General features: G+C 36.4%; 1 protein-coding gene across 4 annotated transcripts in view; it reads left to right on the forward strand.

Moving 5' to 3' along the window:
* Window positions 1–17,685, forward strand: part of EYA1 (EYA transcriptional coactivator and phosphatase 1) — a 291,109-nt gene that overhangs the window by 185,052 nt on the left and 88,372 nt on the right. For all 4 annotated transcript variants that reach the window (XM_053660794.1, XM_053660795.1, XM_037140382.2 and 1 more), the window contains 2 exons: window positions 7,916–7,998; window positions 8,402–8,588. In XM_053660794.1, coding sequence (XP_053516769.1) covers window positions 7,916–7,998; window positions 8,402–8,588 — 270 coding nt within the window. The remainder of the gene's footprint in view (window positions 1–7,915; window positions 7,999–8,401; window positions 8,589–17,685) is intronic.

Below are 17,685 nucleotides of genomic sequence, written 5' to 3' on the forward strand. Positions count from 1 at the left end.
AGGAAATTGCCATTCTCTCTGCTTATTATGAATGCACTATAAAAATATAGGATGTTATTGCATTCTGAATTTGAAATCTTTCACATGTAAGCAATATTCTTTTGTTCACTAACACACCCCTGATAGGCCAATATCCGAGCTAACAGAGCTAATAGTCCATACCTGTACCATAAGGTCCGTGTTCTGATAGAATGCCCATGTGGTATATGGGTGTGAACTCCCTGTATCATCATCTCTGGGGTCAGTGGTACTCATATCTAAGATCGGTGAGATTTTTATGAACTGTCTAAAATCCACGATGCGTAATCAGTTTAAAAGTTCATTTGATTTAAAAACTCGGCTGGATTTTATTTCTGGAGATTCAGAAATGTTTTAAATCCTTCCAGTAAATACTTCTAGGTCCTGCATTTAATTTTCTTCATATAATTTAAACCTAAAGTAGGGATTAGATTTTAGTGTTTTTTAAGATAAGCCTTTATACACCCTGTAGTTTAAAAAAAACCAGCAAAGTATGTGTCCTCTAGATAAAATCTGAGAAATAAGCTCAATTGTTATTTGATGGTTTCTCCTTTCCCTGCTCTTCTTTTTCATTGACCAAATAAGGAAGTTGAGAGAAGATTTTTCTCCTGTTGTCTGTTGGCCTTCAAGTCACCTTTTCAAACTTCCTACTGCCACCACACACACACACACACACACACACACACACACACACACACACAACTGAAGTTATGGAAAGGCTTCTTCTTACACCCAATTCTTTATTCGAGCCCTTCTGTCACCTAGCACACTGGGTTTCAATTCCCAAACACCAGTACAGAACACATCATCAGGAAATGGAGAGATGGAGACCTGATAACATCATCTGAATGCCTAGATCCAGCCTTGCTATATACAACTTTAGACTTTCCAAATTTATAGGCCAATAAATTCTCCTTTTAAACTTAAAAAAAAAAGAAGAAATTTTCAAACCCCAGCTCTGTCTCTCACTTGAGCTTAGATGAAATCCTTTGAGGGCCTGAGTGAGACAGTTTATCCTTCTCTGTGTGAGGCAGCGAGAGAAATATAACACAGAAATTTAAGGAATTTATGATCAGGAGGAAAATAAGACTAATGAGTGCTTGGTTAGTATTGTTCCAATGAAGAGATAAATTACATGGTATCAGCTATAATTGAGCTGGAGTTCCCAGAAGGTGAAACCAGTGCAGAGTGGAATAGTCGGGGAAAGCTTATTGGGAAGACAGGCCCTGAGCCAGACCTTGAAAGAAGGGAAATGGGGACTGAGAGAGAGAAGCATTAAATTAGAGGAGCCAAAATGAGTAAGATGAGTTTCCGGGACAGCGGTCCGCATCCTGAACTAATAGAGCGGCTGCGGTGGGGAGCCTTGGGGAAGAGCATGGCCAGCATATTTATTCTTCTTTCTGTATCATCGTCCCAACTCACCACCCCAAACGCCAAGTGCAGACCCATTGATGTAAACACACAGATACTTGCATTTATAATAGCTTCCCCCCAATCCCACCCTCTCTGATCCTTAAGAGGAGAATAAGAATCATAACATTTCCTGTGTCCATATATACTCCTACTGGAATATTCAACATTTAGATTCTAGGGATTATCAAGTAAAGAATGCCATTTCTTATCCTGACCTGTTAGTCTTTCCTGAAACACATGATCAAGAAACTTCTGCCAACTACCTTGAGTCCTGCCCCCCCCACTTCCCTATAAGGTTTTTACTGAGTTTGGGATACTTTCTACTCACCCCTGCCAGAATGTACTTCTTGTCCTTTTCTGTGCATGGTTGTGTCTTTCTTTCCACCCTAGCCAGGTGGTGTCAGTTCATTCACTGAGCAGCCCCATGTCCACGCTCGTGGTGCCTACGTGGATAATGCGCACAGATGTTTCTTTGTGTTGTCTTCTCGAGTGCGTGTGCTTAAACTTTCCTCAAGGGAAGGTGTCGTGACACCTGCTCCTTTGGGTCTACAACAGCGTCTTGAGTCATGGTCGGGCCTGTGGGGACTCCTGGTGGGTGCTGTCAACTGAATGAACTTGAAAAGGGTTTTTCATAATATATTTAATCTGCCCACTCAGAAAATAAATGTTCTCTGCTTTAATAAGAGGGCAATGGAATGAAAAATAATTCTGTCTCTAGAAGTGTTCTAAAAGGAAGGATTTTTCTAGCATTTCGTTCTGGAAATTAGTATCTCCCCTCCCTGACCTCCCCCCAAAAGAAGTATGGCTACGATTTTTCACAATAGTTAACGATTTACATTGATAAGATATTTTTTCTTTTTAACTAATGGTTAAGATATTCCAACAGCCACCTGCTTGGACCATGACTTAATTCAGACCCGACCAAAAATAATACGGGGTATCATTGGAGCTTTACTTGAACTCACCTCTGCCAGACTGTTTAATTGAGAAATAATGGATTCTAAGTACGATTTTTTTCCTACTTTGGGGAAATTTCATGATATAGTGTTACATAAATGTAAAACATTTCATCATAAAATATTTATGCTCTTTTTTGTTTTATCTAGAGGTGACTTTTTATATAAAGCCATTTGTCTCTGGGAAGTAAAATACTTTTATGACTTTGACAAAGCAGTTGTAAACACTAAACCTAGCTCTATAATCTAAAATTATAAGAGAAGACTTGTATATCCAACAGGAACTCTCAGTGGATTGTTCCTAATGAAAAGAGGAGGTCTGCTTTTCCCTCCAAGACTGGAGGTCCAGTCTTGCCCTCTCTCCCCTGCGTGGAAAGCCAGTGGGGGAGGGGAGCAGCCCTCTGGCTGAATGTGCCTTTCCTGCTGGGCCAGCGGAGACCAGAAAGTGGGCTTACAGCTGTACACTGAACCTTTCTTGGAAGCATGATCACTGCTATTTTGCCTTCGCTTTGTGGTGTTCTAAGGTCCAGTGAGTTCATCAGGTAGTGTGGGCACCAAACTACATCAGATCAACTATCAGAATGGGACCCTCTACCCCTTAACAGCTTTAGCCCAGCTTTAGGACAAAAAAAAAAACCCCCAAAAAACAAAAACCTCCACAAAAAAAAGTTTCTGGGATGCTTCCATACAGCAAATGCTTGGTGAGTGTGATGACTTTTCTCAGTGAGAAAAAATAAAGCATATACTGGTTATGTGTTTTTGAAGCAGTTGCTAAAATCATCCACTTACACACAGTGGTGCTAAAAGCCAGGCACTATAGGTGTTTGGCAAACCTGTGGGTATTCAGGTCACACCCTCTCCCTTCTGCATCAACAAGACCATGATCCCTACATCTGAGAAGAAGCCCAGATATGTGCCTTGTAACGGGTCCTTCCTACTGATTCTGTGGCAATTAGTAGCCGTGTGTTCAGTATGCTGGTAAAACAATATTCAAATGAAAAACCCCTAGGTTACTTTGAGAGGCATATACCATGGAAGTTGAGAGTTTTGGCTCTGGAGCCAGATGGCCTGGGATTGAATCTCAGATCTTCCCCAGTTGCTCATAATCTTGGGTGGTTTTTTCACCTGTAAAATGGGATCTAATAGTGCCCACCTTGTGCGGTGGTTGTGACGGCTCAGTGTGCTGTAACATGTAAATCCTTTATTTGGGCCTGGCTCAGAGTTTACCACTCAGTAAGTTTTAAGTCCTATTATTTGTTCTTGTCACTTCTGTTTTGCTCCCAGTACATTGTTGTTGATCTTAGAGAAGAGAGCACATCAGTGAACTTTGGAATGTCCCATAACGCAATATAGAATAGGGGAGAAGGCATGAAAAGCATTGTGTGGGCTCTAAAACCAGACTGGGCTACATTTGAATTTCACTCCCCTCCCGTGGGAGCTGTAGTAACCTAACCCTCTGTTTCCTTATCTACAAAATGGGAATGTGAATATTTCTATAGGTTTGAGTTGAGGAGTATAGGTAAAACATGTAAAAGGAGAACATATAATAAGCACTCAATGGGTGTTATCCATTTTTAGCTTTATATTTTACATGTTGGACATGCTTGTATGGGTTGTCTACAAATACCCAGTTGCTTTCATAACCTAGGGTTCTTTTAGACTATTTGATAAGGAAAGGACTAATTAAATGTGATATGTATTAATTTGTATTAACTTTTAAATTACTAATTAATTAGCACAAGTGAGCTTAAAATACTGATAAGTTGTGGATATATGTAAATATATATAGCAAATACATATCACAGAGATAGATAAATTGGCTGATTGATTCAGTAATCCAGGTTTAGGAAGGAGAGAAGATGGGAACTCGGGAGGTTTTTCTGAGGAAAAGGGCTTCTCTTCCATGCTGATTCGTGACACTGACAAGAAATTAGCCAGGATATAGTGGGCGGAAGTAAGAGGGGCAGGAGTAACCTTAAGAAAACCTCCTGTTGCTGCACTAGTGTTGGAATGGGCGTCTGGGTGGGCTGGGGTTGGGATTACTGGAAAGAGACTAAAGAAGCCCAAGAAATAAACTGGAGCCAGTCCTGGGCTTAATGAAGAAGCCCTGGTAAAGAGTTCAAATTTTATCGTGAGAGCAATAGGGAACCACTAATGGTTACTCTTCTTTAGCAGGGGAGTGAGAAGATGAGACATGCATGTTAGAGAAAGTATGGCACTGCCTTTGTAGAGCATGCACTGGAGGGGTCAGACGGTGGGCAGGCACCCAAGAAAGGAGGCTGCGCAGACGCCCAGTGCTGGTGGCCTGGCCTAAGTGTTAGCAGTTCTCTGTGCCTGAGTCCTACATGGAGGCAGATCTGAGTCTGGTGGTGAAAAATTAATATTTCCTGAGCTTGATTCTCTAGTCTGTACACCTCTCCTTGAAGTAAGTGAGATCCTTATGGAAGTTGCATTAAATCTCCTGGGCCACTGAGTGCCATTAAATGCCTGCTCAGCACACTAAATGGAATGGAATCCAGCCTGCAGTCAGCCAGTAAATGAATATAACTGATGTTGAATCCCAGCTAATGTGCAGTCTTGGAAGTCTGAGCATTAAGCATTAAGTCTGCAAAGTCACCTGGGTACCATTTGCAGTACTGAGCTGTGATTTACTTGGTCATACCTCAGTGGCCTATATGTGCCAATACAGCTTCCACAGTCTTTTCTACTTTGTTCCAGGGAATAACTTATGAAATGAAAACATCCACTTTAAAAATATATTTTCTATATCTTATTCATTTTCTTGGTGGATGGGGATTATTGAGTTCAGTATTTATTGTTCAAAAATGTGTAGTATAAATGAAAGTAGCATAACCTAAAAATGTGTAGTTTAAATGAAACTACAAGTCATAACTCAAAGTAATTTTTCCTATCAAATATATAGAATACTTAAAGTTTTTTTTAAAGCATTGATTGTCACATTTTTCTCAAAAAAATGTTTTACAAGGAATTTTAAAAATGTTCCTTATAAGTTTGCTTTATATATAATATCAATATTATTCCCTGGTATGCTAGTGCAGAATAAGTGACTCATATGCCAATGAGGTCCAGTGTTTATAAAAACAAAACAAAGCTGATGTCATCCTGATAAGTCCTGTGAGGTCCAAGACTATGTCTTACTCATCTTTTTATCCCCATGTAATTATCACCATGAGCCCAGTATTTACCATGATTAAGAAGTATGAGATTGCCACATAAAAATGAACATTAATGTGGGAATCTAGTCCGTTGAGGCCCTGATGTTCATGGTGGGGTAAGGATTAGGAGTGTGAGAGCGCTCTGCTTATCTGTGATGGGTGTTCTGGGAATTTTGAACAGTTGGTGTTCCTGCAAGATTCAACTGAAAAAAACCTCAACTATGAATCTGTGTGTTAACTAAATGGAAAATGATCCTTGGAAATGTTTTTCCTTCTTAATGAAAATAACAAATCATTAGACCGGGTTTTCAAAGTTCAGAGATGCTTGATTAAGTAAGTAGAAAAAGAATTTTAGATATGCAAAAAGATTGAGTCGTGTTTATCTAGTTTGGGAAAGTGTAAAGAGAGAAAGGATACATGAGTCCAGTGGAGAATGCTAGAAATGTTTGCTGGGATAAACAATAACAGTCCCTAACATTTGTGGACACTGTAGATTGTTGACTGCTTTCCAAAATGTTACCTCATTTGATCTGTGTAAGAACCCCTACGAAGTAGAGCTTTTGCCAATAAAGAAAGTATATCTAAGAGCAATTAGGTGATTTATCCAAAGTTCAAACAGCTCCTAGGTGATCAACGGGAAACTCTGTTTTCTGACTCTTAGGCCATCACTTAAATGTTCAGTAGCAAGTAAATAATTGGCATATATTAGCTGGAGGCATCGGTAAATAGCCTGCGCCATCATTTGTCATAATTTATTTTGGCAAATATAAAATTTGCCAAAAATTTTATTTTTAATGGTTTGTCTATTAACAGAAGCAACACAGGTTCTAAGTAGAATATTTAAGAATGTATATTGGCTTTATCAATATTATGTGATCAGCGATTGTACCTCTCTATAGATAACATTTCTGAGATTTTTGTGTGTTTTTTAAATGTCTTATGCCTTTAGACATAGACTATAGTATAGGGGTTACCAGAGAAAAAGGGGTTGAGGGGGTAGTGAAGGGTAGAGGGGGTCAAATATATGGTGTTGGAAGATTTGACTTTGGTTGGTGGGCACACAATGCAATATACTGATCATTTATCAGAACTGTGCACTCAAAACCTATATGATTGTATTAACCAATGCCACCCCAGTAAATTTAATTTAAAAAATAATAGTGGAAATAAAAGAAAAAATGTTTTCTGCTTTTAAAACTATTTCCAATGAGATCACCAAAAACATTTTTACTATTTTAGAATTTAGCAAAATAGTATGAATTTTTTTCCACATAATTGAATGTCATTACAATATCATTTAAACAACTTTATACAATAGTAATCTATTTTCTGACTGACACCTACGGAAAACTTGGGGATGCTTTCTGTGTTCTGTTATTAGGAACAACCGTCTTCACTGAATCTTTGTATAAACCCCTACATGTTTCTTACAATAAAGGTCTGGCACTAAAACTGCTGGGTTAAATGGTATACAAAATTTCTTAATAACTGACCAGGTAGCCCAACAGAAAGGTTGTGCCTATTTAAATTCCCAATTTGCCGTACACGAACACCCTCTTTTATACACTCACCAGTCCCAGATCTTGTCTTTCCAAAAATCTTTGCCACTATGTTTATCTAAATTAGTATATTGTCACTTTGCATAGTTTAACAAGAAGATCGTAACTAAAGTGAAGGACAGAACTCAGGTGTGCTCTGAGGTTTGTGCCCTGCACAGGGCCTGCTGTTTATTGTTGACCACAGGTAGCTCTTCTGCAAATAAATCATCATCTGGACAGAGCACGTAATAATAAAGCATCACTCATGTTTCTCTCTGATCTCTGTTTTATCAAATACTTCAAGTGCTGCCCTTCCTTCTCCTGTGAAATCAAATAATCACCTTTTTTCAGTGGGTCATTATCAAAATAATTGCAAGCACTTTAAATTCTTGGAAGCAGCAACATAGTTTGTGAGTTTATAAGAACTTTAAAAGATCATCTCATCTTGACCCATCATTTTACTAAGCACACTTAAAGATGGGAAAATCCTGTTGTGTTTTACTAATTGAAACAGAAAGCTCAGTGTCTACATTTTTGCACAAATGTATAATTTCATCCATAGTTTATATGTGTTACCATGTCATCACAAATGCACACCTCTTTACTTTTTAATTCTTTGTAATATAGTAAAACAAAAATTGTCAACCATTTTTGGAAAGTGACATTTTTTTAGCCATGGCACTGGATCCTGGTTTCGAAGAGAAACCACATATATTTGCAATGAACTCCAACTCTGCTTTATCTAAGTAATAATTTCCTGTAGACATTATTCCGCCCAGCTCAGTCAACTGTATTTCTTTTCATTTTCTTTTAGGTAGCAGTTTTACAACATCATCAGGATTATATACAGGAAATAATTCACTCACAAATTCCTCTGGATTTAACAGTTCGCAGCAGGTAATTTTAAAAGCCAATTTAATTTCTGAAATTTTAAAACTGCAACAGATGATTTTCTTCTATGAAAAAGGATCTGTTTATAGTACAGTATAATGTGAGAGAGTCTTCCTAAGCCTTTCAGTAATTTTTTTCTGTTAAAATCTCATTAGTAGTCTTACATAGTGAGTTGTTTGGTTTTCAGGTTGGTTTAATTTTACCTACCAATGCATCATGACATAGAAGAAATATGAAGAGTGTGTCTGACTGTACATAAAATTTGTTTGTGAATCTGAGCACTTCAGTCAAAGTGTGCTTGTGTTTCTATGTAAATTCAGAAACGAATCTGTTTGCAGCTCTACTTTGAAGTGTAAGAAATAAGCAGCCATATTCTGACAGATGATTCTTGTGTGATTTGATTGGCTAGGACTACCCATCTTATCCCAGTTTCGGCCAGGGTCAGTATGCACAGTATTACAACAGCTCGCCGTATCCAGCTCATTATATGACAAGCAGCAATACCAGCCCAAACACCCCTTCAACAAATGCCACCTACCAGCTTCAAGAGCCACCATCTGGCATCACCAGCCAAGCAGTTACAGATCCCGCAGCAGGTAATTATGCGTTTTATGGGTTCTGCAAGCTGTATTTCTGGTGCTTTACATGAATTTTTCTACAGTCATATATTCGTGCAGTGGTCACACAGTTTTGGCAGATTTTGGCAAGCCTACCTGTAAATCAAGGAGCATGAGTGTGGCTGTGGCTTCATATTCATTTGTTTAAAAATTTTAGTATAAAGTATGTAAACTTCAAAAATTCATGAAACAGATATTTTATTAAATTATAAATATACATTTTTCAAGATATATATTGCTTTCTAGATGTAGACATATTCAGCTATAATTACTTAACTGTAATTATAAATAACTTGCTAACATATTAAGCATGAAAATAAGTAACATCACCTTGAATTTAATGTGTATTATCATTAAATATTTAATATTTTCCCCCAAATATCAAATAGCATCAAAGGGTTGATCACGGAAAACCCTGACTCCCCTAGCCAATTCTTTCCTACTTGTGCCTGCTGTGACTGCTGAACAGGATGCCCAAGTGTGGGCGTTTTCCATCATCTGCATGCTCCTTGATGTGCCCTCTCCATTCCTAGGAGTTTTCTTGCTATGATTTTGATACTTCTTCAATCGTTGTCTTAACATATTTTTAATGTAATTTCTTCTTTCATGAATAATGGGATGAGCTACCGTCCTCCAAGAGTCAGAGAGTTTTCTTCCTTTGCCTCTTTTTTAAGATTTTATTTATTTTTAGAGAGAGGGGAAAGATGGAGAATAAGAGGGAGAGAAACATCAATGAGTGGTTGCCTCCTGCGTGTACCCCCTGCTGTGGAGCTGGCCTGCAACCCAGGCATGGGCCCTGACTGGGAATCAGACTGGCAACCCTTTGGTTCTCAGGCTGGTGCTCAATCCACTGAGCCACACCAGCCAGGGCTGTCTTTTTATTTCTAGACCAAAGCGCACTCTGTTGCTACAAGTCAGGTTAAAATGGTCTTATACTGAAAGACTCACCTCTATATTTTGATCAGAGTATGAATTCTAGGTGGTTATCCTAATCATGAAAAGAAAAGTTTTAGATAACAGATGCGAATTTAAATTTGACTATAAGTTTATTCTGTAAATATTAGCAGGTGATCCCCCAAAATCTAAAGTTTTGTGTTCTACCTTTTCTCTTAAATGTATGCTAAGAGTTTTATTCCAGAGCAGGAAGTTACATCATTCCTCAACTTGTGTTCCAACTAACTGCCAATACTCACTTTTTCTGCACATCCCAAGTCTAAACATTTTTATACTTGAACATCATATTCCACTTACCTTTTTTAAAAAATCTAGCTTGATAGAATATTCTTCATGCCACATGTGTAAATACAGTATTTATAGAACCTAGTATACGTGTCTCTTCTGTCTTCTAAGTAGATTCCACATCTGTATCATCTCACTGAAGATAAGCTTTGTTATAGACGGTATTGAATTTATTGCAGAAAGTGTAGCATGTTCTCCCCTGCTTGCATAAACTTCATGAGGAAAGATAATGTCTTGTGCCAACTACAGGGACATCTCGCATTTTCACATGAATGCTCTGGGTCCTGCAAGATCTTGAGGACTGAAAGGGCTCTTGAAATCTTGCAGTGAAGACAGCTATGTGACTGAGAAGTGGAAAAACTCTTTTAGGGCCTAGAGTAACAGAAAGAGAAAAGGAGACAGCAGAATAATTTTACTCAATTCAATGGCATTTTGGTTGTGAAGTTTACAGTATAAAACAAGCTGGTGGAAACTTACTTAAGTTCTTTAAATTAAGGTTGATTAGAGCTTTTTAGAAAAAACAATTTAGTCATAAAAGCTGGTCTCTGAAATTTGATGTTTGTTTTCAGTGAATTTTATTTATAAAAGGGATGCCATGTAAGAGAGTGGGAATGGCTTGACACAGAGCCATGCCACTTGGGAAACGATGCAAAATTATAATTTTCTAAAGGTATAAATGATTTTAAGGTGGAATGATCTATTTTAGGTTTTATTTGAATAAACGCTTAATGTTGTGGGCTCTTATTTCAATTTCAGTATCTTACAGCTACAAAATAGGAATGAATTGAACCGGGGAGAAAGTATTTTTCAGATTTCTTATAGTCAACATTTCCCACTAAATAAATGTGTATGGATAAGTCTTTTTTGTGTGTTGCATAGTTAGAAATGGAAATTTCAGTGAGTTTCCACATTGAAAAAGAAATGTGGATTACTTTAAAAAATTCAAGGAATATTTAGTCTGGGTTTTTGGGGTATTTTTTTTTTACATTCATGGTCTTACTGTGGATTTCGCCTCAGTTTTCTGGCACTAACATTTTCTTCTTACTAATGATATTTAAAATTGTAGACTTGTCCTTCTTGACTAAAAGAAAGTTTTTTGGTAAAGCACATACATTTATTAAAAGTAAAGAAATGAAAGGAATCATTTATTACATATAACAATGTTTTTGTTTTAAGATAGAAATTTTAAAAAGCTGAAATCTCTGTTTTTGTTCAGATCATTTCAGGCGTTTTTCTTTTTTCAAAATTTTTATTTACTTATTTTTAGAGATGGGGAGAGAGAGGGAGAGAAACATCAGTGCGTGGTTGCCTCTCACGCACCCCGCACTGGGGACCTGGTCTACAACCCAGGCATGTGTCCTCGTCTGGAAATTGAACCAGCAACCCTTTGGTTCTCAGGCCAGCACTCAATCCACTGAGACACACCAGCCAGGGTTCAAGTGTTTTTCTTTAATTTTTTTAAGTAAGTGTAGTGACATTCCAGTTCATATTTTCTAATACTGAAAAGATAGACTTTAGTCATTATCTGTCTGCTTGTTTCATGGAACTGTATAGTATAGGTACATACATACTTATGGTACCTCTGGTGGTATTGTTCATAGAACTCTTGTGTCAGAATGAACATAGAAAGATAACCTTTGTAAGGTTTCTTCAGGACAAACATGTTAAGGACTCATTTGTTTTTTTTAATTGTGTATTTTTAAAGTTAAATGAAGAATAGTTATCTTTTAAATCTATAGCTTTATGCAGTGATATTTATAAACACGTACCTCATGCATTTTAAGCTCAATAATTATTTTCATATGTTTATAACTAAGTATTAAAAATTATATTCTTTGGTAAGGCATGTGTAATATATTAAAAATAATGTAACTTGAAAATGAAAGTTCAATTTTAAATATCTAATTCATTTTAAAAACTGAAAACAGTGCATTGTTTTTCATTTTTATTGAGCTGTAATGAACATACAGCATGTTTGTTTTGGGTGCACAGCATCATCATTCGGTGTTTGCATGGGCTGTAAGATGACCTCCACGATCAGTCGAGTTAACCACCAAGGTTCTACATAGTTACAGATATGCTTTTCCTGTAATGAGAACTTTTAAGATCTATTCTCTTAGCAAGTTTATAATTCTTTGCATTCATTTTTCAAAATGAGTTTGTTAGCTATGTTTTAACTATTTTAATAAAATAAAGTTCACATCATCTAGTGGTATGTAGGACTCCATCTACCTTGAAAAATGCAGTGCAGTTTATCTGGTTATTCAGCAACATCTCATTTATTGGATTCAAGAAAGTCATGATTACTGTTCAAATAAAGATGCCAGCCTCCTCCCCACCCCCCAACTGAAGGATATTTTGCTTGCTTCCAATTTTGGTGACTATGAATAGAACCATTACAAACATTTGTATGCAGGTTTTAGTATGGACTTAATTTTTAGTTCATTTTGGTCAATGCCCAAGAGTGTGATCACTGAATTATATGGTAATAGTATGTTTAGTTTAGTAAAAAAAATGCCAAATTGTCTTCCAACATGGCTCTTCCATTTTGTGCTCCTGCTGGCAAAAGAATGAGAGTTTCTATTGCTACACATCCTTGCCAGCACTTGATGTTGTCACTATTTCAGAATTTGGCCATTAAGTATGATGTTAGCTGTAGGTTCTTTGTAGATTTTTTTAAATCAATGGGTGGGAGGTCCCCTCTGGTCCTAGTTTGCTGAGAGTTTGTATCAAGAATGTCTTTTCTGCATCTGTTTATATGATCATATGATTTTTCTTCCTTAGCCTGTTGATGTAATGGATTACATTAACTGATCTTCACATGTTAAGCCAGCTTTTCAGTCCTGGAATGAATCCCACTTGGTCATAATGTATAATTTTTCTTGTACATTATTGGATTTAGCTTTGCTAATATTGTGTTAAGGGTATTTGCATCTATGTTCATGAAATATATTGGTCTATAGTTTCCATTTCTTGTAATGTCTTTTTCTGGTTTTGGTTTTAGGTTAGTACTGACTGCATAGACTAAGTTAGGAAATGTTTCCTCTGCATTGGTTTTCTGGAATATATTGTAGAAGATTAGTATTATTCAGTTCCTAAATATTTGGTAGAAATCACTCGTGAACCCATCTAGATAGGTCTAATCCTGTAGGTTTTAGAAGGTTAATAATTGACTCAATTTCTTTAATAGATTAAGCCTATTCCGATGATATACTTTTCCTTGTGCGAGTCTTAGTAGATTGTCTTAAAAGGACTGGTCCATATCATGTAGGTTATAAAAATGTATAGGTGTAGAGTTATTCATAATATTCCTTTGTTAGCATTTTAATGCCTTTGAGATTGCCAGTGATGGGCATTCTTTCAATTTCAATATTAATATTTATCCCTTTTGTCCTGGTTAGCCTAGGTACAGGTTTATCAATTTTATTGATCTTGTAAAAGAGCCAACTTTTGGTTATGTTGATATTTATTGTTTTTCTCTCCTCAACTTTTATTGAATTTTTTAATTATTTCTTCTGATTACTTTTCATTTAATTTGCTCTTTTTTGAGGCTTAAATCTTGGAGTATTCATTTTAATTTTTTTATAATATATGCATTCAGTGCTATCAAGTTTCCTCTAAGCACAGGGTATGTTGCATCCCATGTAATTTGATAGGTAGGTAACTTTTTCATTTTTATTTATTTTAAGATAGTTTTCATTATCATTAAAACTTGCCCTTTTAAAGAGGCATATGCTTTAAAGAGGCATGTACTTATCAGCATTTTATTGGAAAAACTTGTAGAAATTTGATGTATCATTTGTGACAATAGCCCAGTTATTCGTACCCTCCCAATTAAATGGCTTTCTGTTGTTAGAGTATATGTTTAGTTTGTGGGAAGAGGGTATTACATGTTACATTCAAGTGTCACTATCTAAAAAAGAAAGTTTTAATCAGAGTCAACTTTTTTTCTTATTTAAATCTAAGACTGTAAGACAATATCAAAATTAAATCTATGATTACTTTAATTTTTAAATAATGGATTTCATTTTAAATTGTTTTCAAGTTTTTGAAGCAAAAATTTATTTTACATTTCTTTTTTAAATGTATTGGGGTGACATTGTGTAATAAAACTATAGGTTTCAAGTGTACAATTTTATGATACATCTGTGTATTGCAATATGTGTTTGCAACTCTTTACAAAGTCAATAATTTTCTTCTAGGTTTAAAAACATACAAACAGTTAAAAAAGAAACACTTTAGGATTTTTTTATGCTAATATCTGAACACACATTATTATCTCTTGGCCATTGACATATAAAGAAGATATTAATTCCATGTATTGAATCTTAATATCTTAAGGCATATTATTACCAACATAACTGAATAAATATTTTTTTAAAGTGATAAAAATAACTTTACCACTTGAAAGTAATTTTTATGAAGGATTTTTTTAAATTGACTTTTCTAAAAAGTACTGGAACCATTTTTTTAAATCTTATTTGATCCATATACATATACGTAATATATGACCACTCATTTATATAATTCAGTTACTGTACTGTATATAAGTAATTTGCTTTGAAGACATATTTCTTGTCCAAAATTTCTTAGAACATCTCATAATAGTTAGGACAACTATCATATTAATAACACATGGTAAAAATACAGTTGTTGGGTTTGGAGATTCACATTATGTTGCTTGCAATCTTATAAGATAGTTGTGAGGTGGGTACTATTTGTCCCCATTTTACAGATGAAGGAAACGTGGCACTTAGCTCTTAAATGCTCAGTAAATGTTAGCTATTAAGTTAAGAATTGTGAGGCCTAATTCTTATGAAAGAACCATTAACTTAGAAAATTATATTTTTAAATAATACAATGAGTTTAGTACAGATACCTTTAAAAGGTTGATTTTTCATCCAATGTGTTCATTTGAATTCCTAACCAAAAACCTTGCAGTTGAAATCTACCTTTTCATGCTCTGACTGCATGCAGACAAGTTACTGGTTAAGGTGATGTAGGGGAATCTCGCTAATACTGAATTTCAAGTGACAGAGGAAAAGTCAGTATAAGAGGGAATTCAATATGCCTGGGAAACCATTTGTTCCCTCTGCTTCTTTGATCCTTGCCAAGGCCCCCGAAAGTAGAGCAAAGCGCCTGAAAACAGGGCCACATTCTTCTGCAGAGTTGCAGGAATTCAGTGACAGGATGGAAAACTAAACTGCCGGCGTCTTCCCTATAAATGCAAGGACTCCGGGCCATGTCCACGCCAGCTAACGTGCCCACGTCTTCCCTGTAGAAAATGATCCGGAGATTTGCAATAGCAGGCACCTCGAGTCCTGTGTTTTGCCAAACGAGCGGTTTTGAAAAGTCTTTAGGCCATAGTTGCTCATTTTCACAGATGCCTGTGGACTTGGGAGAAGTTTGCCATTTGTTCAGCTCAAAAATAAACTATTTCAGTGAAACAATTTTCACTGACATTTTGGAAACATTTGTCAGCAGAACAAATATTTGTGTCTAAAATAGCCAGGCTATTGAGATGTGAGAAAACAAAACAGATGTTCGTTTGGGGCTGGTCAGTTAGTTTGTCTTCATTGCATGTGTTTTCTTTTTTTTATATCTCCCCAGAGGATATACAGTGTGAAGCTTAACGAGATTATAAAATTCTTGGAAATTAAGTTCACTCTGTTTTATATTGTCAGAAATGTAATAAAAACGAGTTTCCTTGCCTTTGAATTTTGGACTATATTTCCAAAACGTGAAAAATTCAGTGTTTTCGCATTTACCCATTTTGTGCCTCATTACCGGGTTGAGTAATTTGTCAAGTAGTTAGCCAGAAGTCAGGGTGCCTTATAGCATCAGATTAATACACTTGGGTTGGAATATGTAATTTTTCCTTATAGTTGTATATAACATAAGATGTATGTAAATAATCAAAATAAGAAGGCATATATTATTATTGAGCTAATTAAATTAGTTTGCTGACCCTCTTTTTATTATTTTTATTACAGCATAAATTACATACTTTTTATTATTTTTATTACAGCATATTACATACTTTTTATTATTTTTTTCTTACAGCAGAATACCATACATGCTCTTCTATATCCTACTTTTTTGACTTAACATACAGAAAAATATTTGATAAGTATTTTTGTTGTGGATTTGATATACAAGTATAATAGTAGCTAATATTTTTTGAGTGCTTACTACGGGCTAGACATTGTTCTACGCACTACTCATTTATGAAGTTAGCTCATTCCCATCTCACTCCACGAGGCAGGCGGTATTGTCCTTCTCCCCATTTTACAGACGGGGACGTCAAGGAAAAGTCAGTCAGTGACAGCCCTGGGATTTCGGCTCCAGAAGCTTGGCTCCCAGCCTGAGCTCTCCATCAGGAAAGCGTGCCACTTCTTGAAACCCCTGTGTCTGAAATTTCAGACATGCAGGAAAATGAAAGTGTAAACAAAGAGTTATAAAATGTAGTAGCTACCCGGTATTCATTTTTTTAATCCCTCATAGCATCTAGCAAAGGTTGACATCAGAAGGTATTCAGTTAAATATGTGTCTCTATCTGCTGCTAAAATAGGTAGGTCTGCAGTTAAAGAGAAGCGGTGGTAGTATATGTAAAGTTATCTTGTACTGTAAGTATTCCCTGAATCGTATCTTCAGCTTTCTTGAGTCTCCTCTATCCTTGCTCCCCCTTTATCCTATTTAATAATTATCTGTCATGGACCTGCTTTGGAAATAATTTTTTACAACATCTCTTTACCATTTCCCTCCCCTTACCCACCAAGGGATTCATTCTCTACCTTGACAACATTTTTTCTGCTCCTAGCTCACAGCTGATGAGTTGATACTTATGACTAAAACAAAGTATAGGGGTACTGATACTCTCATTCAAGGAAAAGGGCAGCCATCCATTTTAAAGTGAAAGTAGGCTCCTTAACCCAGTATAATCTCCTAACCCTTTTGAAAATATTTATATGACCCCTTCAGAAACTTTACCAATGTCATAAAATTAAAATTGCATTTTCTTCAGCACTCCTATTTAAGACAAAGTTTACTGTTTTTCACTTTTAGGTCACTGCTAATATTGGACTGCGATGTTGGAATAGTTTACATCGTATACAGGGTGGGGCAGAAGTAGGTTTCCAGTAACTCTTATGGAGAATAATACAATTAATAAATAATAAGAATAAGCTCTGTGCTTCACAGACAACCGTGAACCTCCTTTTGCCCCCCCTGTAAGTGCAGCCCAGTAATTCCCGGATTATCGACTGGCTTGATGGTCATGGATTGGTTTGGAAATCATGTCTACCATAGTTTCTGTGAGAAAATAGCTTCCAGATTTCAAACAGCTTGTTTTAAAATATTTGGAACATAGCTGATCTTTAAGTTAATAACTCTCCTATGTCTACAAATCCACGTGAGTAATGTTAGCTTGAGCAACTGAGCAATAAGGAAGTTTTTAATTTTAAAGGTGAAATGACCATGTGAACTCTTTTGCCTAAGACCTTCACTTGAGTGATTATGAAGAAGGAATCCAGAAAGATTAAATTTTCCCAAAGCAGCATAGCTTGTCATTGTCATCAGGGTCATCTCTTGATGTCACTCTGAAGTGGCAGCCTTGGGAGACAGCATGACCTGGTGTGGCCTTTCCCATGCTGCCCTGGGCAGCACCCCTGCCTCCTAAAGATGGGTGTCCTTTAATGAGTCCCAAGTAGGATATGTTTGGGATATTAGTTGTTGGGGATAAGTTTATCAGAGTTCCTTACTTCTAGTTTTTTCTGATGCATTAACACAGTGAGACTCACTGGGAATCGCATGTAGTTCTCCACTCTCCACCTGCCCC

The sequence above is a fragment of the Artibeus jamaicensis genome, unplaced genomic scaffold (assembly GCF_021234435.1).
Source record: "Artibeus jamaicensis isolate MK-2021 breed Jamaican fruit bat unplaced genomic scaffold, CSHL_Jam_final scaffold_916, whole genome shotgun sequence".
Lineage (NCBI taxonomy): Eukaryota > Metazoa > Chordata > Mammalia > Chiroptera > Phyllostomidae > Artibeus > Artibeus jamaicensis.